General features: G+C 46.2%; 1 protein-coding gene across 1 annotated transcript in view; it reads left to right on the plus strand.

Annotated features, from left to right (window-relative positions):
• The window catches only part of Ddx31 (DEAD-box helicase 31), a 66,917-nt gene that overhangs the window by 38,818 nt on the left and 3,126 nt on the right, over positions 1 to 24,973 (plus strand). Inside the window, exons 17-19 of the mRNA XM_052181991.1 lie at positions 3,758 to 3,839; positions 9,058 to 9,169; positions 14,462 to 14,624. Of these exons, the coding sequence (XP_052037951.1) occupies positions 3,758 to 3,839; positions 9,058 to 9,169; positions 14,462 to 14,624 (357 nt within the window). The remainder of the gene's footprint in view (positions 1 to 3,757; positions 3,840 to 9,057; positions 9,170 to 14,461; positions 14,625 to 24,973) is intronic.

The following is a 24,973-nucleotide window of genomic DNA, read 5'->3' on the forward strand; positions in this document are numbered from 1 at the left end:
AAGTAGCACTTTAATATTCTCCTGTGCCCTATGCTGCTGGCCCAGGGCAGTGTAGTCATGGGGAAGAATATCAGCGTGCCCCCTAGCAGCCCGTGTCTTCCCCTCATTCCTTTAACTCCTAATCTAGCCCTGCAGGGTCTATTCCCTCACCCCTTTCTTTCCATTGCCTCCTCAGGGTGCTCTGGAGGCCTGTTCATTCTGTCACAGTCCACAGTAGCAATTCTGTTGATACTTATGTCCAGGCTATTTCTTTGACTTAGATACAAACTAAAATAAACTCTGAGAAAGACTACAGTGCAAGAGCTGGCACTGGATGGAGTTGGAACTTAGTTGGTAGAGTGCTTGCTAATACACACGAATCCCTTTATTCCATCCCAAGTGCAGTGAAACTGAGGAGTGCCACAGGCCTGTAACCATAGTACTTGGTAGGATCAGAAGTTCATGGTCATCAGCTAGTTAGTTCAAGACCAGCCTCGTCTACATGATACACTGTCATGATAAAAGGTAATAATAAATAAGTAAATAAGTAAGAATTTAAAAAATGTTTAAAAGTCGCTACATTATATGCAGTAGACAGAGATAGCCCAGGACAGTTTTGAAAATTAAAGGGACCATTAATCATTACAAGAACAAGGCAGTAGGCTCTTGTGTGGGAGATGCAGAACTCTCCTCACGATCCACTCTAGCACACTGGGCAAGAGACACGAGCAGGGACTGTTGCTGCTCTCCTTGGAGCGCTCAGCTGTATTTCCCCGTCCTTTCCACTTGTTAGGATGCTCGTTCCTTCCTGCTTCAGTTTGTTGCTAAGACATTGCTGGTTTGTTAAAATGTAGAAGCTTTGTCAGAACATGCTGGGTGTATTTATTCTTGTCTTTTCCTAGCAAGACAGAACTATTCAACTCTGTCCATAGGACTGAACTAATCATGCTAGATCTGCTTTGTTTCTCAGAAGCACTGCCTCAGGTTAGAAAGAAGACCCCTAAGCTTGGTGACTGCATGTCTTTGTCATTCCTGTTTGTTGATACCCTGGCCTTCTTGTACTCACAAAGGCATCTTTCTTTTCTGGGGCTGAAGTGGTTTGGTGATTGTTTAATCACTTTTTCTTTCTTTCTTTCTTTTTTTTTTTTTTTAGATTTTTATTTTTTTTTCTTGTTTTTTCTTTACTTCAAAGAATTCTGAAATATGGTTTGAAAAGTACTTACAACTGGGTAGTGGCGGCACATGACTTTAATCCCAGCACTTGAGAGGCAGAGGTAGGCAGAGGTGAGGCTGGTCTACAGAGTAAGCTCCAAACCAGCCAGGGTTATACAGAGAAACCCTATCTCAAAAAAACAAAAACAAACAAAAAAAAACAAGAAACAAGAAAGAAAAGTACTTACACATATTTTTATAGATATGCACAATTCTTTAAGGCCACAGGGTCAGGTGTATAAAACACAAACATAAAATATTCTTAAACACAAGGTAAATGTTCAGTTGTAAGATAGTTCAAGTTCAAGATAGGAAATGTCATCTGAGTGATCTTTTCTAGTCATCAGCATAGCCTGGTGGCTCAGTTTTGTGAAGTCAATGGGCTTGTTTATATCTTCAATTTGCATTTGTGCATAGTGCTCATATGAGTGTTTGCACACACAAGGGATGCATGCACCTGTTTGTGAATGAAGATGCATAAGGTTGATATCAGGAGACTTGAACCATGATTATCCAGATATTCAAAGAGTTAGAGTCTCACTTTTTCTATCCCTACCTCTTTATCACATTTTCCCCCTCTTTTAAAATTTCACCCCCAAAATTGTGTTTTGTTGTCTTGTTTAACTTTTTTGAGCCAGTCTTACTCTGTAGCCCAGGCTGGCCTTAAACTCACCACATGGCCTAAGCTAGCCTCAGGCTTGTGTCAGTCCTCTCACTTTAGCCCTCACATGCTGTAATTGTAGCTGTGAGCCACTGAACCCCACTTCACAATTTTCCATTAGGATGTCTGTCTCTGCCTGTCCCAGAAATGACACACTGGGGTCACGTGGGACTAGTGCATCTGTCCCATCCTCAGAGTCAGCCACCATATATGTCTCTTTCCTTCATGGGTTGGGAGCTGGAGAAACTGCTTCTGGGGGAAGGGCACTCTGCCCTTTCCTTCTGTCTTCCCAGCCCTCCACTCCTGCAGCTACCTCTCCCTGCTGTAACGACATCTCTCCTTCATGGGTCTGTGGTTGCTCGGGGGTGGGGCGGGGCTTGGCTCTGGATGGTTGACAGGTCTCAGGTGAGTGGCTGTCAAGTGTGGCAGTTTCATTCGCAGCCTTGTCACACTAACCACCCGGGAGAGTGAGAATTGTCTTCACCCAAAAGAGAAACCCATTTGTGGTTTAATTTGCTATTAACATTTTCAAAAAACAGAAAGAAAATATACAACAAAATCATTTGTCTTTTTATGATGTGTTTCTCTTCCCTGGAGCTTCTCCTTCCCTTTCCTCGGGAAGATGAGCTCAGCCTCTCACATTTCCTGTCTCTAGTTGTACTTCTGTGTTGCTCCCCAGTTCTAGAGCCATGACCTTGTGGTTGCCGAGTGCATTGGAGCTGCCTGCCAGGCTCTTCTTGGAGGACAGTAATGCTCCCTTGTTTAGATTCCTGCCTTCAGCAGTTTGCTTGTGGCTGCAGGTCTCAGGGGATCGTTTGGTCTTCATCCCTGAATGGTTTAGAGACCCTGTAGAGTAGAGAGAGAACAGAGGAGCTGTGTGCAGAGCTAGGACCCTTACTACTATCACTGAGGTCCTTGTCCAGTAGTTTAGGTTAGGATCTTGCACAGCAACCTATATGAATGGTATTCTTGCCTGTTCAAGTTCAAGTATTATGTCAAGAAGTAAGCCTACTGTGTTAGTAACTATGCTTTAGGATGAAGCCATGGCAGAGGGCTGGCACAGCAGCTGACCTGACTCCATACCTAGGACCCACATGCTAGAACTGACTCCTGAAGTTACTCTCTGGTTCCCATTCTTAAGCCATATTGTATGTGTCCCCATGTACACACACAAGCACATATAAAGAAAGGAAGGAAGGAAGGAAGGAAAGAAGAAAGGTAGGTAGAAGTCTAGTATGGTGATAATTGCTTTTAACCCCAGCACTGGATGGTGGCAGGGGGTCTAGGAAGCCTTGTTTTCATAGTGAGACTGGCAGCTTAAGGTAGGAGATCTTGCCTCAGAAGAGGGGATGAAGAAAGGAAAATGAAGACTCTTATGTGAGGTGACCTGCTTTAGGCCCATCAGCAGGGACACTGGCTGATTGCCCCTGTTGCCTCCTTTCCTTTTTTTCTAATGCCTTTATCTTTAATTCCAGTACTCAAGAGGTGGGGCAGGCAGATCACTGTGAGTTTGAGGCCAGCCTGGTCTACAGAGCAAGTTTCAAGACAGCCAGGACAGTACAACAAACAAACAACAAAAAGAAGGAGGAGGGAGAGGAAGAAAGATTATCCTCTTCTTGACAGTTTTTTTAATTAACATTTATGTTATGGGGGAGGTAAAAGTGTAAAGGTCAGAGGACAACTCTGGGATTCAGTTCTTTCCTTCTAGGTCCTAGCAGTTCAAGTCAGGTTGTGGGCTTGGTAGCAAGCTCCTGTACCAGCTGAGGTGCTCATTAGCCTGTTGGCTACTTCCTCCGATGTTGCTTGTCTTTAGCTCTCGTTTCAGAATGGGCTGGTTTTATACATCAGAATCTGGGCTATCTCTAGGAAAGTAAAAGTCTGACTTTCTTGTGCTCTTCCTTACAGTGTTTCTGAGATTAAGATGGAAGATATTTTGGCTGTTCTGGCAAAGGATGATTGTTTTAAAAGGAGACAAAGGGGAGCCCAGGTGAGTGCTTCATAGCTTGACTTTTTGTGTGTGCTCTTTCTTCTGCCAAACAGAATGTACATTGTAAGGACCATGAGCATTAGATGAAGTCAGACCTTGATTGTGGTGTTTTGTTTGTTTTTCCTTCTCTTCTCTCTGGATGTTTGCTAGTCTCATCCCGTTAATGGGCACCAGTCCATTCTGGAGGACTGCCAGGCAGCAGCAGGCTTTGCAGAAAGGAGGTCTAGGGCATTGCGTCTGGAGCCAGCAGTGTAAGTTCACCCAGGTGGTGGCCCCTCTCCAGATCATCAACAAGGACCACTGGCTAGAACTGTTCATCCGTACAGCATGCTGTCTGTCTCTCAGACATACTTAGGTTCCCCATTTTTAATGTGACTGCACTGTCTACAGAGGAAGAGTAAAGTTGAGATCATTAAGAAGAAAAATGTTTACTATCCATGCAGCTCCATATGGAGATAGTGAGCTGTGCCCGCAGGCCTGAGATGCCCTCCCTGCTGCCTCTCGGCCCTGCCCGTCTAGTCCATTGCTTAGTATGGTATATACGTATATGTGTGTTGCTCTATGTGACTTGGCTAATTACATGAATATTTTACGTTTATTTTCTTAGGCCTGATGACAGAGTGGGAAAATCAAACCCACTTAGATCTGGCTGTGATATTTCCAGCATGTACCAGGTGCCTTTATTTGAGTCAATATTGCGTTTGAGGCAGGGGCTTGATTTGTCGGGCCCTGGCTTAAGCTCTTCTTCCAGAGCATACCTAAGGGAGTATACCTGCCAGCTATTTTGAGTGACTTTTCTATGTGAAACATCACAGCCACGCTAGAGTGAGTTGCTCAGTCCCTTCTTAAGGAACTGAGCAGCTGACATAGATGCACTGTGTCTTTGCACACTTCAGTTATTCTGTAACTGTTGTATTTAGAGTGTTTATGTTTTAATGTTCCTCTGGCTACTTCACCGTGGTTTCACAGTGTCAGCAGGGATGTTGGGAGCTACAGAGGATACAGATGAGAATGGGTGAGAGCAGACCCTGGTTCAGACTCCTCAGCTGAGTGCCTGAGAAACTCTGGCAAAGTTCTGGGCCTTTGCAAGCCCTGACTTCTTCACATGTAAAATTGAGATATACAGTACTCACTTGAAGGAGAGAATAAGGCAGTGTAAGAAACAATCCTAAAGCAGCCAATATACTACTGCAAGGTACAGAAGGCTAACACTGGAGTTGCACACCATGCTGCAGTTCTGTATCTTAATAAATAAATGGGTCATGAGCGTCTGCCTGCCATCCAGAAATGAGAACCAGCTGGAAAATGACAAAATGAAATCCTAAAGATTGGATCAAACAGCCTTCCATAGACTGTTTCTGAGACCAGCTTTGGTTTGAGTAGTCTTTATCCCTGAATACAGACTATTTTTCTCCAGGGAGGTGATTGTTGTGTAACTCTGAACAGCACCCCCACCCCCACAGGAGTCCATGTCCCCAGGGAAGGAGCAGAGCAGCTGCATTTCCCTCTATCCTTTCAGCAACTGGCCACGTCATTTTTAACATCTGCCCTTCTGTGGCCTTCTCCTTAAGCCTTTTCCTGGCTGGGGGCCAGCCTCAAAGACTCCTGTGCCCTAAGAGCCATTGTAAAGGTCTGGGCAAGAGTCGCAAGAGCAAGTCAGCCAGGACTTGAGTCCTTGCTTCACAGCTGGTACCTCTGTGGCCTTGGACAGGAACTCAGTCTTCCTTTCTGCAGAAAGATTATGAGAGTGCCCATATTTGAGGGCTGCCTGGGGGTTGAATGAAATGAGGCAGAACCAGCTTGGCATGCTTTCAAACAGTGTACATGCTCCAGAGCAGAGACCCTTTCGTCACCTCCCCCAGGCTCCCCCCTTTGGGTAGGAATGAATTGAATGCTTTTATAGTTTTATAATTTGCTGCTGTTTATTTGAGGGGGAAATGCTACATAAGATTGGGTTTTCACTGACATTGCTAGACGTGATTAACTGGGAAAACTAAATTCATCACACTAGCCTTCCTGTTGATTGAGACTTAGTTTGTAGGACCAAACCGCATTTTAACTCAAAGGAAGGACCACCTGATCTAAGTTGCTGTGTTGTTAATCACATAGCTATCTGGCCTGGGAGGGTGCAGGGAGTGAGGGGTCCAGCTTCCTTTCTGTTTCTCTTGAAAAGTGTACCTGTCCTGGCTACCCACTCCCTGCAGTTCAGACAGCTCTGCAGCAGATGCACAGGTGGCCAGCATACAAATGCTGTTCCTCGTTACCATCCCCTCCACTTCACCAGCTCCACTCGAGCCCATGGTAAATGTCCCTTTGGCACACACAGTTTTGGGCTTCTGTGAACAGAAAGAAAGCTAGTGAAGCATCTGTAAAATGTATATTTCATATTTAGGTGTATGAAATATATATACAGCTGCGTCTGGGTGTGAGTGTTCACCTCCCTACAAAGAGAATAAATTTGATCTTTCAGCTTGACTGGGAGGTTCTCAGAAGGTTCTGGGGACCATGGGGTGAAGCTTATCTAGGCAGGAAAGTGATTAAAACAAAACCCTTCCATTTAGTTAAATATATCTTGTAAGTTGGCTATTCAGCACAACCCCTCAACTGCACACGCCCCTGCGTGCCAATGCCACCTCCTAAAACTTCTCATATGTAGAGGGGTCCAGCCTGGTTTTCACTGAGGCGTCTCAGTTTCTGGGCATTCTGAAGTTTTCATGCAGAGTGTGCACCCTCCCAGCATGTTTTTCTACAAGTTTTTTTTTTTTTTTTTTTTTTTTGTCCTGTGAGCTCTGCTTATAAAATTCTACAAACTGTCACTGGCATTGGGAAGTGTTAAAATGAGATCAGAGCCCCTAGCTCATCCTTTCCCATGATCTTTTGTCTGAAGGATCAGTGGGGTGTTACAGGCAGAAGCACACCAAGAGCCAGTAGGGGCTGGAGGCGTCTCTCTCAGCTGCCTGTGGTCTGCTAGCTGCAGGCTGGCTTCATTAACGGGTAGCCAGCTTAACGCCTGTGAGGGTGGGAGAGGCAGTGCTGCCTGCTCACAAGCCTGGGGGCTCTGACCCACTCTCATTACAGGAGCGTTTACCTGTCGAGGGCTGAGGTGGCACTGCCGAACTCTGCCCCGTTCTGTCTTCAGTATAAATTTAGACTGTCCTCCCCACAACCAAAAATTACCTCGTTCAGTCTCAGGAGGGGCAGTCTTAACAGTCTTTTCTAGAAGTGGTGATAAGAGATGCTCTTCCCTAAATGTATTGTTTTCTGTCATTAACTTTTTCTTATATTTCTCTAAAACTGACCTCATCATTTTAACTGTGTAAGCCTGATTTTATCATTTTCTACACATTTCACTTGTATATACACTCACATTATATATATATGTAATTTTTTTTTTGGTTGGGAAGAAATACCTCATTTTGAAACCTAAAGGGGGGAATAAGAAAAGCCCTTTGTAATATATTGCCATATTATCACTAAATCCCCTGACAGTTGTGACACAGAAGCAAGTCACCTGTCACTTAAGCTTGAGGTCTCTTTAATTTTCTCCTGGAATTCGCACCAGGCTGTCTTTAATTTGAGGCCTTTATTGGAATTCTGAAACCTCTCTGCCTCCCTGGCTCTCAGATCTATTCTGAGAGCTGTTACAGAATGTATACAATAACCAACAGAGGGATCCAGAGAGGGCTGCAGCTCTGTTTATTTAACACTCTAGAGGGATTTTTGTGCTTATTCGGTCCTGGCTGCCCGGCTTTCAATATCGCTTTGACAACCATTCTGCCCTTCTCATTAATTTTAAACAGTTAAAACACAGGAAAAAGAGGAAAAAGTTTTCATTATTAAAGTGCTTTACTTTTTAATAACAGAGGATTCTGTCCGCCAGGGGAAAGGGCATCCTCACTAATTTCACATTCATATTAAAAAAAAAAATACAGGCAAGGTGACAGTTGTGCTGCTGAGGTGGCTTAACGAAAGGAGGGCAGCGGAGAAGTTTGCATTTCACATCAGTTAAGGGGTAAAAAAAATCCTAGCTAATGACAATAGCAAATGTCCACTTTGGTAACACAGCTCCTCGGTGGCGCTTTTCCTGACATTGTAGTGGATAAAACCCTTAGGGGGACCGTGTACTATGAAATCAGCCAGACTGTCATCAGCCAAATAGGCAGCAGGACAATGTGACTACACCAAAAACATCTTCAGGTTGTTAAGTCTCTATTAATGCCAAGAGGAGTGTCTATCCAAAAAGAGAGACTTTCTCTTCTCTCCCTTTTGTTCCTTTTCTGGCCTTAAAAGTAAAGGGAACACAAGGGTCAGGCACAGGTCTGCCACCTGTCCTCTGAGATCCTAGGTTCCACACATGAGGGTGGAGGCTGGGGCTCAGTGGTCCCTTCACATGAGTAGCAGAGCATCTCCTTAGGCTGCAGAGCCTCCTAGTCAGTAAAAAGCACCTGTTTGCTGTGAAATATAGGAAATAAAAATCAGTACTTTCTAGAAAGAGTTGTTAAAAGATGTTTTTCTCCCCTCTGGGATTTTTAAAAGATGAAAATTGTCCTATATATTATTAATAGTTTTCAGAGGCTACAGCAGTGCTCCTGGCTGCAGAGACTCTGGCAGCCTTTGAATGTGACTTACTGAAAAGTTACCTTCTTACTAGGCCCTCAGACTCAGCTTGGTCTGGAGCAAATCTAAACTACTCACAACCAACCTCTGGGAAGGGAGGACACAAGCTCAAATTCAGGGAGATATATATATAGCTTGGTAAGGCTGAATTTTAGGCAGATCTCTGGAATGATCTTAAGGGAGAAAAATGCTTTTTTCACTGATAAGGAGGGAAGTGGATAAGGGAGGAAATTCTTAATAGAGAAGAGTTATTTGAAAACAGCCTGTGGTTCATCGTTTAAAATGCCAGAATCAGACTTGGAAACCTCCAGAATGCTGCCAAAGGTCTTTGACTTTGAGCATGAGTGCTAAGAGGTCATGGAGGAAAGTGTGTAAACAAACCAGCAGACCTGGTCTGCCCTCCTCCTACGCAGCTCTCCTCTTTGCTTGACTTTAACATCTTCATCGCCCCCTTCTTTCCCTAGTAATATTGAAAGGATTACCCTCGTTGGCCCCAGGGTGGTTACCGTGTGATTTTACTGTTATTAAATCTATTATAAACTGCTTCATTATTCCTGACTTCAACTCTGTCTCTCCTTTAATCCTTCCATCACCCTCCCAGAAATCCCATGCCATTGGCCCCCAGGAAATCCGAGAACGAGCCACAATGTTGCAGACAGTGTTTGAAGATTATGTGCACTCCAGTGAGAAGATGGTCTCCTGGGCGAAGAAAGGTCAGTGGGACTCTCAGGAGATTGGGGGTAGGGTAAGCCCCCCACCCCTGGTCCTGACTTCACCCCTCACCACACCTTCCGTGGTTGAGAGGACATCCAGGAACCTCTGTGTACCAATCAAAGCCTTCATTCTGCAGTAATTGTGCAGGGTTTGGAAGCAGGCTCAGAAGGCTTTAAAGTGATATTAAATGTTAATTTCATCCATCTCCATCCTTTACACAAACGAGGCTTTATCTGGCTTATATTAGGGCTAAAGCTTTGACCCAACAACTTGGATCTTGGGGATCTGTTTTTCTCTGTGAACACCAGACAGCAGAGGTGACACACTGGCAGAAGTGTGTATGGGTAGAAGTTGGAGATGAATGTCAGGGCCCGGAGCAGGAGACCTAAGCAAAGGAAACGGACTGGTGAGGGGAGGGCAGGCTTAGACCTTGAACCTGGACACTTGGTATGGGTGATGCTGATGCAGTTCTCAGATGCTTTGTAGACTAAGTTATCCCTGGGATCCCAGGCTGAAGGTGGAATTAATAGTTCCATTGAACAGTGGTCATAAATAGCCAACTCTTTCCTAGTGAGATGTTCTAGCTGGTGACTAATGCTAATAAAACCTAAGTAGGAGTGAGGTGATGGTCCTGGTGGCACTTGTCTTTAATCCTAGCAGTTGGGGGAGGCAGAGGTAGGCAGATCTGAGTTTGAGGCCAGCCTGGTCTACATAGTGATTCCAAGGACAGTCATTGCTACACAGAGAAAGCCTCCCCCCCCCCCAAAAAAAACCCAACAAATCAACAAACAAAAAGACCCAAGTTGGATATACAATTCTTTCTGCGAGTTCCTTGAGAATTTTGAGAAAAGGGAAGCTTTTTTTTTTTTTTTTAATGTTATTAAAGACAGGAATGTATTCTGTAGACCAGGCTGTCCTTAAAGTGATATGTCTGCCTGCTGAGTGCTAGGAGTGAAGATGTTACTAGGCCTTGTGTCATTCTTTCTTATAAACTCATCTAATTTTGAGACAGGATCATGTTACATATATAGCCCAAGCAGGTATTAAACTTGGGACCCTCTTGCCACAGTCTCTCAAGTGCTGGGACTACAAACATGTACCACCACTCCCAACTAGAAGTACCTTTTAAAAACTAATTTACTTGAAAGTGATAGAGTTTGGCACCATTCCCGGTGCTTTAACACAAAAGAAGGTGGTGGAAAGCATCCTCTGCTTTGTACACTGATGTGTACAAAGGATACAGGGGCAGCAGTGAGGTAATGAGTGAGTGACTGAGTGACTGAGTGAGCGGTACAACCTACAGGAAAGTAGGCCAGGTGGGGTCAGAGTAGGCCCAGCTGAGACGGTGATGCTGGAGCAAAATAAAACAGGCTGAGCAGTTCATCTTCTGAAGGAAGGACATGGCTTTCATACAAGACTGGATTTGTTGAGACAGAGGCTAGAGCTCAGAGGCTGCTCTGATGTCACCCTCAGGGGACTGGGAGCCACTGGGAGTCTTTGAGCTGAGTTGTGGCTCAATAGGCCATTCGTTTTAAAAGATCACCAAGCTACAGTTTAAAAGTTGACCCTGGGTTAGAGTGAAAGCTAGAAATTGGGCTGCAGTGAATAGCCAGCAAGCAGTGGGTGAGAAAACAGATCAGGACTGGAGGTGGAACTCAGGCGGCAGCACCTGCCCAGAGAGCACAGTGCCCTGGAACTCTAGCTCCAGCACTAGCAATATAAAAACAAATGTTTTCAGAGAGCCACCATTCATCCTCTGCAAGGACTTGATTGTCAAAACATTTCAGATACAATTGCATGCAATGGGAGTCTATCACTGCCAGCCAGATATGTAACTGATGTCCTTCTGGTCTTCTCTCTAATAATGTTCTCAGCATTTCCCAAAAGTGAATTTAGCAATTCCAAGTAGCTTCTAGGAACCTCCCTATAGAGAAGCCAGAGACTGTCATTGTGATTTTGACCTTTGGAAGAAGGTTGACTCAGCTGAATTCAGGTTGATAACCTTACAGTGGAAAAAAAGATGCCTGCCCACACACCATCCACTTCGGGTGTATCAGTGGTGTTCCCATACCTTGGGACTGCCCTGTGCAAGTGCCTGGATAGTCCCTTGAAAATTAACAAGCAGTTATCAGAGACTGATTGGGCGTAATGTGTGTCATCAGAGTTACTGATCTTCTGTTGGAGCTGTAGGAGCAGAGCTGTTTCCCGTGGTGTGGTGTTTAGTACAACAAGGACATATATGGATTATTTCTCTTGTTGGCTGACTCATTTTCACTCCATGTTGATAGGGTCTGGAACCAGCTGCCCTCACCCTTTAGATCTTAGTCACCTACCTTGGGACACAAAGCCTCTCACTAGGATTGTGATTTTGGCAGGTTTGGGGAATGTATCCACTACTGCTCTAAAGGAACTGAACTTAAAGTATAGGAAAAGCCATTGTATCCCATAAGATGACACTTACCTTTTGCATTTCAGTTTACAGATGCAAATCCTTCAACCAACTTGATTCCCTTTTGTGGCATTACAGAGCCTACTTCATGAATTATTAACAATGCAGCTGCCCTTGCCTCTGTGCAGAAAACAGATAGAACCTGGGCCAAGTCTGCATTGGAGTCCTTTTGCATTTTTTGACCCCTGGCGTTGTTAATAGTCAGTTTGATTGTTGCTAGTCCCTAGAATAGTTAGTTCTTCTTTTTCCTCCTTTCTGTGTATCTCCTAGCTAGGACTCAGGCCGTAGAAATAGTGGCATTGTGTTTTCATTCTAGACTCTGAAGTTTTGCAGAGCAGATCCTCTGCCTGTCGTGATTGTCTTCTGGCCTCCCTGCAGAGTAGGGATCATGTGTAGCCCTTACACCTGTGCTTGCAAAGGGCACTTATTAGTAGTAATATATTTACCTCTTTGCTTCATTGGGATGGCATTGACCAGGCACCTTGCCAAGTGCTTTGTCTTTAAGAGAACTGTAAGAAGACATTTCTTTTCTCACATCCTTTGGGTAATATGGTTGTCGGCATAGGTTATGTGTGCCTTTGCCATGGACCAGACTAGGCTTGTGATATGGGGCAGAAGGAGTGTCTACAGGCTGTAGTATCTGCCTTCTTATCCTAGGAGTCATCTGTATGACACCTCCATTTCTGATCCAGATGCCCATGAATAAAAACAGGACAGGGTGTCCAGGTGGATTATTTTAGACAGATTCCCTCTAATTCATGCACCTTAAATATCTCCCTGGAAATAAGAGCCAGCAACTCAGATGTTCAACTTTCATTGCCTGTAGCTCCATCCGTCACCCTGAATAAACATCTCCTTGTTTTCCACTGTCTACTGTGCTGGCCCCACAATCATATTCCTTCTGTACATTTTAGACACTGCCAGCATGAACCACTTCCTGACCGTGCTGTCTCAGAGTTAGCCAAACATGGAAGTCCATGCCATTGTGCAAGGACAGGCAGCTGCTGCTGTCCCCAGTGACACTAGAGCCTAGAGAACATGAAGATGTAGTCTAAATACGCAGTGTGACATGCTGCCGGGGCTGATGGCTAAGGCGGAGACACTCCGCCATTGCTCAGCAGCTGCTGCTTCCTGCAGAGCTTTGAGCTGGGTCCTTACATCTCTTGGGACAGACATCTGTCTACTTGCTTGCTTCATGGAAGTGTGTTTTGTGGAGGAGAGGATGGTTGTGAGCCAAGCAAAGACTTGGGGCACAGCTGCTTATGTGGAAAAGTGGCAGGAAGTGACATATAGGCTGCCTTTGGGGTGGCCCAGACTCTTGGCTTGGCTTGGCTCAGTGGAATGTTTTAGAGCAGTGTTGGGAAAAGAAAGGGAAGTCAGGTCTTGGTGGTCACCGCAGTGCCGGGTGAGTTCCTTTCTGAGAATGTGAGTTAACTGTGGGTGGGGCCAGTGTTGGAACCCTCTAGACAGGGCAGACGATTTGAAGTGTTAAAGATGCTCTTTGAAAAAGCTGGTCCCTAGTTATTGGGAGAGAAGTGAACACAGATTTAAGAGAGGTGCCGAGGAGTTGCCGTGCTTATTATTTCTCATCGATTGGGAAAAGGAGTTCACTTTGCTCAGTAAATAGAGCTTTGATGGATTCCCAGGATCCTTCCAGGAGATGATCTGCTAAAATGACACTTTTTATTACTGTTCATAAACGGCAATCTCCAGGTACTGCTGGGATATTACACCTAAGCTGTGGGCAAACTTTCCGGTCCAGTGGCTCAACCACCTAGCTGAGGGAGGCTGCTGCCTGGTGTCTCTGTTGTCAGTGGTGCAGGGCTAGTCCTGTCCCTCCTGGGTGAGGAGCTGGGTGTAAAAGTTAAAGAACAGTGATGGGCAGGGTGCGCTGTAGATAGCTCCCTGGTAGGAAGAGGGCAGGTGGTGGGATGTTCGCGGGGAAGCAGATGCAGGAAAGTCTATCCTCAAGGAGGATGTCAGGTTAAGGTACTGAGGCCTAGCAAGGCTCCAACACCCAGGAATAAAGCCCAGTTCTTCTGTAGCTGCACTGGGGTCTAGAACATGGAAGCTGTTTCTCCTGGCTTTAAAGTGGGACTGCTGCTTTGCAGCTGGACTCTCTAGGCTGGTGGCAGGCACCCAGATCAACTGCTATCTGCACTGTCTGTAGTTTTTTTTAATTTCCTTTCTCTTTGGCATGCTGTGGGCATTAATTATCCAAAAGTAACTGGTTTTCCCCTAATATAAATATCTAAGAATCTTCTCATTTTCATAAGAAAATGTTGATCACTTAGTTTCTTCACTCATTTTACTGTATGTAACAAACAGGTATCAAGTACATACAACATGGCAGGCTCTGTGGTATGTATGTGACAAAATAGAAGAAGTCTTGCTCTGTTGGATTGTTATAACTCTTCATGAAGCAAAGGAAATTTTTATAGAATTAATTTAAGTGATAATTTTGGTCGTAACTTTTGCTTAGCAATGTTTCATTCAGACTTTTTTATTATTTTCATTATGTGTCTGCATGTCTATCTGCAGGCATATTCTTAGGTGAGCCAGTCACCTAGAGAGATGCCAGGTCCCTGCAGAGCTGTTAGGAGCTGTCCAAGGTAGGGGTCCAAATTGAGGTCTTCTGCAAGAACAGTAAGTCCTCTTAGGCACTGAACATCTTCCCAGCCCTTTTAGAGATTTTAAATACATACACAAGTGTGCCTGTAATTGTGCCTGTAATTGTCATAGTCCTGTTCTTCCTTGGCAAGATAAAGTAGGTAACATAGGGATGGGGTAGCTTTAAGACTTCAGAACACCTATCCTGACCTCCTCTCCCCCTTTCTTCTAGCCCTGCAGTCCTTCATCCGAGCCTATGCCACCTACCCCAAGGAGCTGAAGTCCATCTTCCATGTCCGATCCCTACACCTCGGACATGTGGCTAAGAGTTTTGGACTAAGAGATGCTCCTAGAAACCTCAGTGTCTGTACTGTGAAGAAGGCACGCTTAAAAAGGTGAGATGGGTCTTAGACCATGTGCAAGGTTCTGTTTACATGAGCAGGTGAGCTCATGTGGAAGACTGACGTGTGTGTGTGTGTGTGTGTGTGTGTGTGTGTGTGTGTGTGTGTGTGTGAGATAAATTACCTCTACTGTCTGCCTGTCTTTAGTACAGAAGCAGTTGGAACAAGAGGAAAAAAATCATCCCTAATCCTGCAACAATTCAGTTGGACACAAACATAATGGGGATTACTGAACATAAAGACGGGTCTGTTGTCGCCATGTCCCACTAGGGTAACTTGGGAGGCTTCTTGTGTGTTTCATATCATTAGGTCTGGTGCTAGTTTTGCAGAGGCAAAAGCACAGCCCTTTGCCCTTTCCACCAAAAAGCACACATCTAGGTGTAAGATTGCTTCATCCAAGGAATCTTTGGGAAAGGAATGCCAGTGTAAGCAAAACTGACCTTTGAGGTCAGTTGTCCTGAGTCCCTGGAGTCGGGAACTAGACTTGTCCTTGAGTCTAATTCCACAGTACTGACCTGAGTTAATGACTGTTTAGCAAGTTGTCTGGATTGTTTGCTTTCTCTCCTTAAGGAATGGTGTTCTTTCAACGGCAGGCTCAGCTTTGCACTATAGCCTGAGCACTGGAGGCCCCAGAGTGTTCTGTAGGGGGCTGTGGGGTGGGGACACCTTTGCTGAGTGACCTGTGTGAGAGGGACACAGTGAGTGGCAGAGTGTAGAGCCTTTTCTTCCTTTGCCCAGAGTTTGGTGTAGATTGTTTGAATGCTATGGATCCTCTGCCTTTTTCTGCATGTTAGTTGGAATACTGCCATATTCCTGGCCCTACTTGGAGTTTAGGCAGCCTCAGGCTTTGCTGCTGTCCTCACACAGCCTGTTACCCCCTTTTACCAGGAAGCACTTGTCGCCTCCAGCCTGGTCAGCACCTAGCTTCAGAGGAAAGAGGGGCTGCCTGGTGGAGTGGCCTTAGAGTCGCAGACTTCACTTCCAGTTCCAATATGATGGGGTCCTGGGAAGCAGATGACTTAAGTGGCAACATTGACATTACCATGAGAAGCCACTGGGGAGAGAGCGATCACCACCCCATGTCTCAGCTGACCCTAGCTAGCAGATGGGCATCAAGACCACTATACCCCTGTGAGCAGCTGATTGAACAGGGCTTTATTCAGGAAAGAATGGGCTGATTAGCTGCTAAAGAGCATGTAAGATGGTATGGGGCAGCCTTTGATGTCTGGCTGGCGCAGCAGGGAGCCAAGCAGTGAGTGACAGCAGTGTGTCACAGGATTACTCTGAGTAGCTATGCCACTCTCTGTTCTTGCCCTGTCACCACTGTGGAACAGCCCTTTTCTGCTGTGCCCTTACTTTGAAGGCGTTTCTCACCACGCCTCCTGCCCCTGGTTCTCTAACACAGCTGGGCACGGAGGAGACTGGGGGCACCTTTTTGTATTTGGGAAAGTGCTGTCATTCCAGGAAGTGAAGTGACTTTGCAGCTAATCTGCACATGCACTGTGTGATTGTGGCCAGGGTGAGTGGCAGGGAGAACCTGACAGATTGTCCATACTTCTTCGTCAGGACTCAAGCAAATGCCAGTTGCTGCTTTTTGAGGACTGCAAAGAAAAGTCCATTAAACCCCATAAGGTACAAAAACTTAGGCCTGCTGTGGCCATGATTATTGTTCTGAGCTGACTGTCTTCCCTGAAATCTGCCTGTCAGGAAAGAACGGGTTCCTTCTGTCACATGCAGACGGTGCAGTAGGGACACTAAGTTCTCAGTGCTCTCCTTCCCATTTCTGCTTCCTGCTGGGTTCAACCCATGATGTCTGCTAGCACAGTCCAGCCGGCTTCGAGCCTGTTGGCTTCAGATGGGAAACCCAGTGTTTGTCAGGTGTGAGCCAAGGGCAGGCAAAGCAGGCACTCCCATGCAGTGGCAAAGGGTTTTGTCTTTCGTGTGCATGGCCTCTTGCCTTCATGCATCCACTTCTCGGAACAAGGAAATAAGTCTCTAAATGAGATCCTAACAGTCAGGTCTCTGTCAGCCTCCCAACCCTTAGCCTCAGTTTTGAAAAGGAACAGTAAACATCTCTCAACACATAGGAGTACAGTCAGAGTCACAAAACCTTTCCTGGCACCTACACACAAACCTGTCAAACATCCCCCACCCCAAACATCTACACAGATGCTGTTGGTAAAATATTGAATGGCCCCCTCAGCAACATTCGTCACAAAAACAGCAGTTCCCAGGAAGCTAAAGTGATGACATAGTCCTCTAAAATTGCCATCTTTCCTGGCAATGTGGGGGCTGAAGCACAAGGTCTCTTGGCCTAGGTATCGGTCTAGGCACGCATGAGTGAGGTGAGTCCAGGGACCTGTTTTGTGAGGGCCATAATTCCTTCTCACTTGGTGGGGAATGGTTTCAGAATGACAAAGCCAGTGTCACTGATAATGTGGAAATGTGACTGCAGTTTCTAAGTCCCCTGCCTTGTGTGAATTATTCCATACACCCAGCACCACTTTCCCAAGACAGTTCTCTCAGCTTCTGCTGTCACCTCCAGTGTGGTCATCAGCAATAGCGGCATCAAAATCCAGCCTCTTGTTCCTGTTCTCAGCTCGTCTCCTTTAAAATTAATTAGCCGAATGGCAGACTCAGCTAACTGTTCTTAAATCATTTTATTTGGCTTGTATCAGTTCTCTCAATCCATCCTCATCGAGTGTTGCAAGCTTCCATTTTACCAACAAGGCAAGCCTCCTCTTCTGGTCATTCCTAGATGTGGCTGTGCTTGGTCAGGGAGAATATACCTAGGGCTGGCTTTACCTGGCCAGCACAGCGCAGCATTTCTAAAGCACACAAGTCTTTCATATCTCAAGACTGTGGATTTTTAGGGAAATCCCACATGGCCGTCAATTGCTTGCCCCTCCCTGAATCAGCACAAATGCCTCATCACTGGCGTTCACTGGCTTGGGCATGTTTTATGTTACAGCCTTCCCTGTTCTATGGCATTGTAGACAGCCAGTAAGTGCTCACCCTGTGTGACTGCTTTAGCTTTTGGTTCTGATTGCTCCCTGTTAGCTGTCTTAAGTCTATCAGAACATCACATGGTGGGTGGCCTGAGTTACTTGCATGCTGTGTGCACCTTGAAGGAGGTTTTTTTTTAAGATTTATATATTTAATATAGGTAAGTACACTGTAGCTATCTTCAGACACACCAGAAGAGGGCGTCAGATCTCATTATGGATGTGGTTGCTGGGATTTGAACTCAGGACCTTCAGAAGAGCAGTCAGTGCACTTAACCACTGAGCCATCTCTCCAGCCCCATGAAGGAAGATTCTTGAGCTACATGCTACCTCTCATTGTGGAGACAAACCAGCTGCTGAGTGTGAAAATTGCTTCAGTGTCTTGTTAGAAATAAGCAGTTAGCCATTATGGCGATGGCCTTGTGACTTGTCTAGTCCTTTCTGCTGGCCTCTGTTATCCAAGTATTCCTGGGACGAAGGACCCGAGTGAGCGTGGAAGTAGCTGCAACCTTCCGGCCTCTGGAACAACCTTGAAGGCAGATCCAGGTGCCCTGAGGATGAGCACTAAGGAGCTGCAGCTGCAGCTCCCTGTGAAGCAATATCCTCATCATTAGGAGCAGCTTGCCTGCCAATTTTTACGTGGCATTTACAACCTCGCTAATATCACTTAATTAGCTGAAGGAAAACCTGGACTCTTGCCCATTGTGAATTTTTTCTCGATTTCTTTGAGCCAGTTATTCTGCAAAAAACAGATTGGCCAAATGTGAGATGAGAGGCTGGGCACAGCCACTTGGAAGCGTGAGGCTGTCTCCAGGCATGTCTGCTGCACCTGAGTTGGGACTCTCCTGGTCCATCTTGCAGCATGTACAGCCTCGGTCCCTTGGGCATACTTGACTCCATCCTCTTCCCTCAACTTCTAAAACTCTGATGTTTATGAACATCACTCTTGGCTGCTGACTTCTTCTGAGGTCCCCATCTATTTCCATGCCTCCTGTGGCCACTGCTGGGTGCAGACAGCTCCCACTCCCCTCTTAACTTATGAAGCCCTGACTTAGAGCCTTTGGTGACATCCTGCTGTCACTTTCAAGACCTGGGCCTGGCATGGGCTCTCCCCCTTGCCTCTCAGATCTGCTTGAGCAGACAGATGTCCTCACTTGTTCTGACACAATGGCACAGTCAGTTCTGTGTGTGGGGTTTGTCTGAGGTGCCTCAGCAGGAACTCCATTAGGCTTTTTGTTCACTGTGCCTGCAACACACTCCTGGCACATAGTAGGTACAAAAGAAACACTTTGGATTAGATGGGTGGGATCATTCTGGAACTTTGAGGGAAAAGGAGTTGTTCTACTATGAAGGAGGTGAACTCAGTTATTATTCAGTGAACTGCAAAAATGGCCAAACATACCTGGAGCAGCCATCTTCTTTCAAAGCTCTATGTACCAGGTAGCAGCCCTTCTGTGTGGAGAAGAGTGGGGCTAGCTTCCCCTTGTCTTCTTGGCCTCCTGGGTGAGATTGTGGAAGAAAGCAGGCAAGCTACTGTCGCTGTTTTTAACCCACTGGTCCAAGGCCAGAACTCAGTCTCATTTGAGCACCAGAAAGTGATAAGACCACTAGCAAATGCTGTGGGGACACATAGACGTGGACGAAGAAAAGACTCTACTGAAGTCTGCTGGGAAGCACCGTGAAAAACCAAGTGCCCAGGCCCCATCCCCCAACCCCACCCCAGAGACCACAGTTCTGTCACAGAGCAACATAGAGATGATAACAGACTTGACTTGGGGACTGAAAAGGGTGTCCTTAACAGTGTGATGGACAGGTGCTAGTAGGGTCTGTGCCACAGAACTAAGGGCAGAAGAACTATGCAAGAGGCCTTTGGCCAGACAGTAGAGTAAACATGCAAATGCATGCCGGGTGCTCGTCCTTCAAGAAGATGGTTGAATGAGTGAGTGGGCTCTTTTGGACAGAGAATATTAACAACACAGTGCACTAGGCCTACCTGTCATAAGCTCACAGTATGTTCACATCCAAATAGGCTGGCCACGTGGGCCCTCCTCTGCAGCTCCGATGCCCTGCTGCCCTAGACTCTAGGGTAATTACAACTCTGTACACACAACCTTTACATCTGCCTTCTTTGTTCCTATCACTTTTTTTTTCTATATGACATTGTGTAATTACCAGCTTTCTGCCTCCTTGTGGAACAAACACACCCTTACCCTCACCCAGCTAATGAGGTGATTAGGGGGAATTCACAGTGACCTTGAGCTTCCTCCACACCTGAGTCACCTGCAGACAGAAGGAGCCATAGGGTATGCTTTCTGTCACATGGTCAACACTGACAACAAAGAGCAGGAACCCAGTCAGCCTCTCCTGGGAGATTGGAGATGGTGATGTTTGCTGGTAGAGTCACCCAAGCACTGGAACTAGAAGCTGTAACTGGTCTCAAAAACTGGCCATACCAGATGAGGCAGCATGCAACAGGAGAGTGGTTCTCATTAAACTTTGTCTGCTCTGGCTTACCTGGTACCTCTCATTCAGTGTGATAGCCCTAGCTGCCCTAAAAGACCTCCCCCACTCCTACTGAGCTTCCTCTGCAGTAGGAGGGTGCACACCCCACCCCTCCCTCAGTCTGTTCTCCAGAGACCTGAGACTTTCCATTCTGACTGTGACCTGTATGAACTGTCTCCCTTTATTTTGACCCTGAAGTCCTCTAAGTAGCAGTCGGAAAATAAAATTAACTTGTTGACCCTCAAGAAGAGGGTGCCACAGGGTGTGGTGGAGTACACCTTTAATCCTAGCAGAGTCTGATGGATTTCTGAGTTCCAAGTCCAGACAGGTCTAAGTAGTGAGTTCCCAAAGAGCCAGAACTCTGCAGAGAAGTCCTGTTTCAAAAAGCCAAAGGGGGTGAGGCCATTGAGAGCCAGCTTGCCAGGTCACCAGTGTGCTGATCAGCATGTGAAATGTGAACTGCTCGACAGCAGCAGGGGCATCTCTCCTGAGGACTCAGGCTCTATGCCTAGCTGAGTCTCTCGTGGCGTTATCCTGCAGAGACCCATCCTCCGCTGGAGCGAGGATTGTTTCTAGAGCCATTCTTGAGCTAAGTAACAAGTATGTGACCCTGTAAAGGGGACTGAACTTTTACTCCCCTCCCTTTCCTTCTCCCTTCCCCCCACCCTCTTGTCTCCCTGCTCTGTGTGTGTCTGTGACATTGGTTCTTTCCTCCCACTGTATGTGGGTTCAGGGCAGTGACCGGATTCAGGTCAGCAGGCTTGCATAGCAAGCACCTTTACCCAGGAAGCCATCTTTCCAGTCTAAGGGAATTCTTTTTTCTATTAATGTGAGATCATTCTTTGTGTAACCAAAGAGATGGCTTTAGAGCAAGAGACAAGGTTGTATACAGAATGGGTGAGCTTTATGGCTCTGCTTGTGGGGTGGCCAGCAAGAGGCCTATAAAGAGATACTCGTGAGTAAAGCGGCTCTGAATGGTGTCCGTTTCTGTGCATGCAGAGGTAGGGAGGTACCAGAGGTAGCCTGGTTCTGGAGTTGGCCTCTCCTGGATAGTCCCTAGCACTTGGTGACAGCCTGTCTGAAGAGTGGGAGGGCAGAGATCATCAGCTAGTGTAGAAAGAAACCATGAATGCCTGGCCTGCAGTGCAGTGTGAAGCCAAGAGTACCGGGACAGGCTCTTTCCTCTCCCCTTCCTCTTTTTGCTGTACCATGGCCTGACCTTCATCTCTCTAATGTTCTTCTGATGAGTCCTGTGGCCTGTGCTTCAGTAAACCCTGTATCTCAGTTGCCACTTTCAGGGATGCCCACTCCCTGGTAGCCCTAGCACACCATTAGAGTTCCCAGAGTAGGCCAGGGTTCCCACCGGTTCTCTGTGAGACTCACTCGGATGTTGTGTGCACACCATCTGCATACAGCAGTGAGGTGTTAGTGACAGCAGTCAACTAGTCCCTGGTCCACAAGAGGCCACCTATCACATGGTGGCCCTTTCCTCCTCCCTTTATACATACCATCTGTCCCATATTATCTCTACTGAAAATACTCATCTGCTTCTTGAAAACCATTCACACATACAGTAGAAACTGCCTAGCTCAGGGCCCAGCTTATGATGTCTTTAGGAACTGTGACTTCATGCCCACCACAACCAGGGACTTGCCCTGTCCTCAGATGATCCATCTTCACCCTCCTCTGTCTGCACCCTCCTCTGAGGCTGCCTGAAGCTCTGCTGCTATCAGCAGGGTGCTCCTGTCCCAAAGCTTCCAAGTCCAGATCAGATCTGGCTAACTCATCCTGGTGACTGCACGCACGACAGCTCTTTACCCTTACTTTCAAGGTAAGGGCCTCATATCTGTCCAGCTTGAAGGTCACCTGAGCCTGTCCTTCGGCTCCAGTAGAGTATTGTTCTATCCTTTCTCTGTAATGTAATAAATGCACTCAGGCTCTCATTGCTCTTGCCTCTTGGCACTCTCACCTCTCTGCCCTTCTTGGGCTCTCCTCCCCTCCCCCCTCCACGTGGTCATGGCCAGCCTCCACTCCTCCTCTTCCTCTTCCTCTTCTCTTCTCTTCTCTTCTCTTCTCTTCTCTTCTCTTCTCTTCTCTCTCTCTCTCTCTCTCTCTCTCTCTCTCTCTCTCTCTCTCTCTCTCTCTCTCTCTCTGTGTGCCTTTCTCTCTGCCTCTACTACCCCATTAACTCCCATCTTCTACCCTGAATAAGCTCTATTCTATACCATGAAAAAAATAAATGCATTCAGGGTATCTATCACCCAGGTCATAGACAGAAGTGTTAGCCGGGCAGCCCAGAGGGCTGACCCCTAGGATTGGGGCCCAAGGTTCTGTTCTTCAGCTGGTCAGTCTTGGTATTCTCAGAATCTAATCATAGCTATTTTAAATATGTTTGTTTTCCAGGGATACCCACTACTTATCCACCTTAACAATAATTTATAATATTTTAATGGAGAACTGAAATACCACCAATAGTCTTCCATGCTTCTGTTGCTAGTCCTTCCTGCTCAGGCCCTTTCCAAACTTGCTGCTGAGTGTCTGAGCTGGAGCCAGATTCTGTTCTCCCTACTCCCCAACATGACCACCTGACTCGAGGTCCGTGCCTTAGGACTAAGAATTCTCCTAAGAGTTTTGGTCTCCTGGACTAAGAAAGCTCGGCGTTCCTCCCACTTAAGGACTCTAGTTCAGTGCTCCTTCTGAGTCACCTGACGGGGCCTCTGCGCTCCCACACAGTGCATGAGCTCTAGCTTCCGCAGGCTTACCAGCTTCCTTCACACCTCACATTCCCAACAGTGGCCTGCTTCTGCTAAGGCCTCCAAGTTCTGTTCCATTCTTCAGTAGCCTTGGTTTTTGACAGAAGCTGAATGTTCCGGTGTCCTTTTAGTGTAGAGTCCATCCCTGAGGGATTTCAGGAAGTGAAGCAGAAACCATGGAGTAATCCTGACTTGCTTCTCATGGCTTGCTCAGCTGCTTTTTCCTACTACACAGGGCTCTTTGCCTGAAGTGGCATTGCCCACAGTGGACTGGACCCTCCCACACAGACTTGCTCACAGGCCAATCTGGTGGAGGTTTTTCTGAATTGTGTGAGATTCCCTCTTCCCAGGTAACTATAGCCTGCATTAAGTTGACAAATGCTAACCAGCACACATTGCTTAGGACCGACTTCTGTCTGCAGTAGGGTCCATGGCGACGCAGAAATTAGACTTAGTTGGATCCTGAGAATCAAAGATGAAACCTGCACGGCTTGGGTTTCCAGCTGACATCTGCCTATACAACTCAAAGCTGGACCTGGATCCGCTGCCTCTTTCCTTGTGGCAGCTTTAACAAGCGGGATGGTAAACGGTGTCTCCTTTAGGAGGCAAGCTGGTCCTCCCTTGCTGGCCGCTGCTTCACCTGCTTCACCTGTGCTAGGGGAAGGTGCTCCCTTCTCTTTCTGTCATCTAAAAGCCAACAGAACTCTGATGATAGTCTGCCATTTCCTCCTCAGTTTATCCAGACACAGTGGAGAAACCTGTAGTCAGCCTAATGTCAGCTGAGGTCACTACTGACTTCTGGATTGTATACATAGACTCAGAGTATCCAGATTAGAAAGCAGGAAAGGTTGGAAAGGAAATGTTGGTCCCTGGGCATCTTAATTATAGTGCAACAGAAGAAGGCTTGAGAAATCAAATAATTGAGGCCAAAAAGCAGTGAAGTTTTCAAAAGTAGAAAATCAAAATACTTTGAGGTTTTGGCATAGGACAAATTACAATTACACCTGTTTCCTGTAAACAGAATATACTGATTTTTCCCCCTCATTATTAAAAGAACACATGCCCATTTTATAAACTAAAATCCAGAAGTTACAAAAAAACTCAGTCTAAGGATAGCTTGGACTTACTGTTTAAGTGTTATTTTAGGTGACTAGTGAAAAGAAATGCTTACATTCACACCTTAAGGCAACATGAAAGCAAGGTGGAGTTCAAGCAGTAGTCATCAAGGAGAAGGTGTGCTTGAGTGGTTTTAAAATCTTAAAACAAGGCCAAGTGTACTGTGACACCTCTCCGAAAGCAGAGGGCAGGCAGGGCTGTGTCACACAAAGAAAACCGGAAGAAAAAAAAAAAAAAAGGAAAAATCTTAAAGACTTTGCTGTGCCATGATCCTAAAGCTATTTTTTAAAAGAAGAAGAAATAGTGATTTAAAATGGATCTTTTCCTGTCATGAGCTGGGCATGGTGACAAGCACCTTTAATCACAGCACTTGGGAGGCAGAGGCAGGTGTATCTCTGAGTTCAGGCCAGCCTGCTCTACCGAGTGAATTCCAGGACAGCCAGGGCTACACAGAGAAACCCTGTCTTGAAGAAAACATACATGAATGTATGAATGAATGAATGAATATAATTATGTTGTGTAAAAGAATGCTGTGAGCTAAGTCCTGGGTTAAATTGCTTTTTGCCTAGGTAACTGCCTGTTGAGTTTACAGCTACAATTGTGAGGGGACTGTGCAGTTCTTCCTTCAGAGATCGTGGAGGCAGTGGGATGAGTACGCGTTAGGCTGAGTGCTTCACTGCAGTGTATGTAGCATCTGCCTGTCCTGAGTAATCTAGCATGGAGAGCAGTGTTTTCAGCTCTCACTGAGAGAGTTCCCTGCAGTTAGCTAAACTGATCTGTTGCTTGGTAACCACAAGATTTCCATCCACAGTGGATGCTCAGGAAGCCTGAGTCAGAAGGTCCAGCCAGGTATTTGGAGGGCTAGAAAGTTGGCAGGATTCTGAGACTACGGCAGCTTGTCAGAAGGCATGAATGCCGCTGCGTGCTTGGGTTTAGAAGGGCTCACCTTCCCATCTGTACTGCACCT

The sequence above is a fragment of the Apodemus sylvaticus genome, chromosome 5 (assembly GCF_947179515.1).
Source record: "Apodemus sylvaticus chromosome 5, mApoSyl1.1, whole genome shotgun sequence".
Taxonomy (NCBI): Eukaryota; Metazoa; Chordata; class Mammalia; order Rodentia; family Muridae; genus Apodemus; species Apodemus sylvaticus.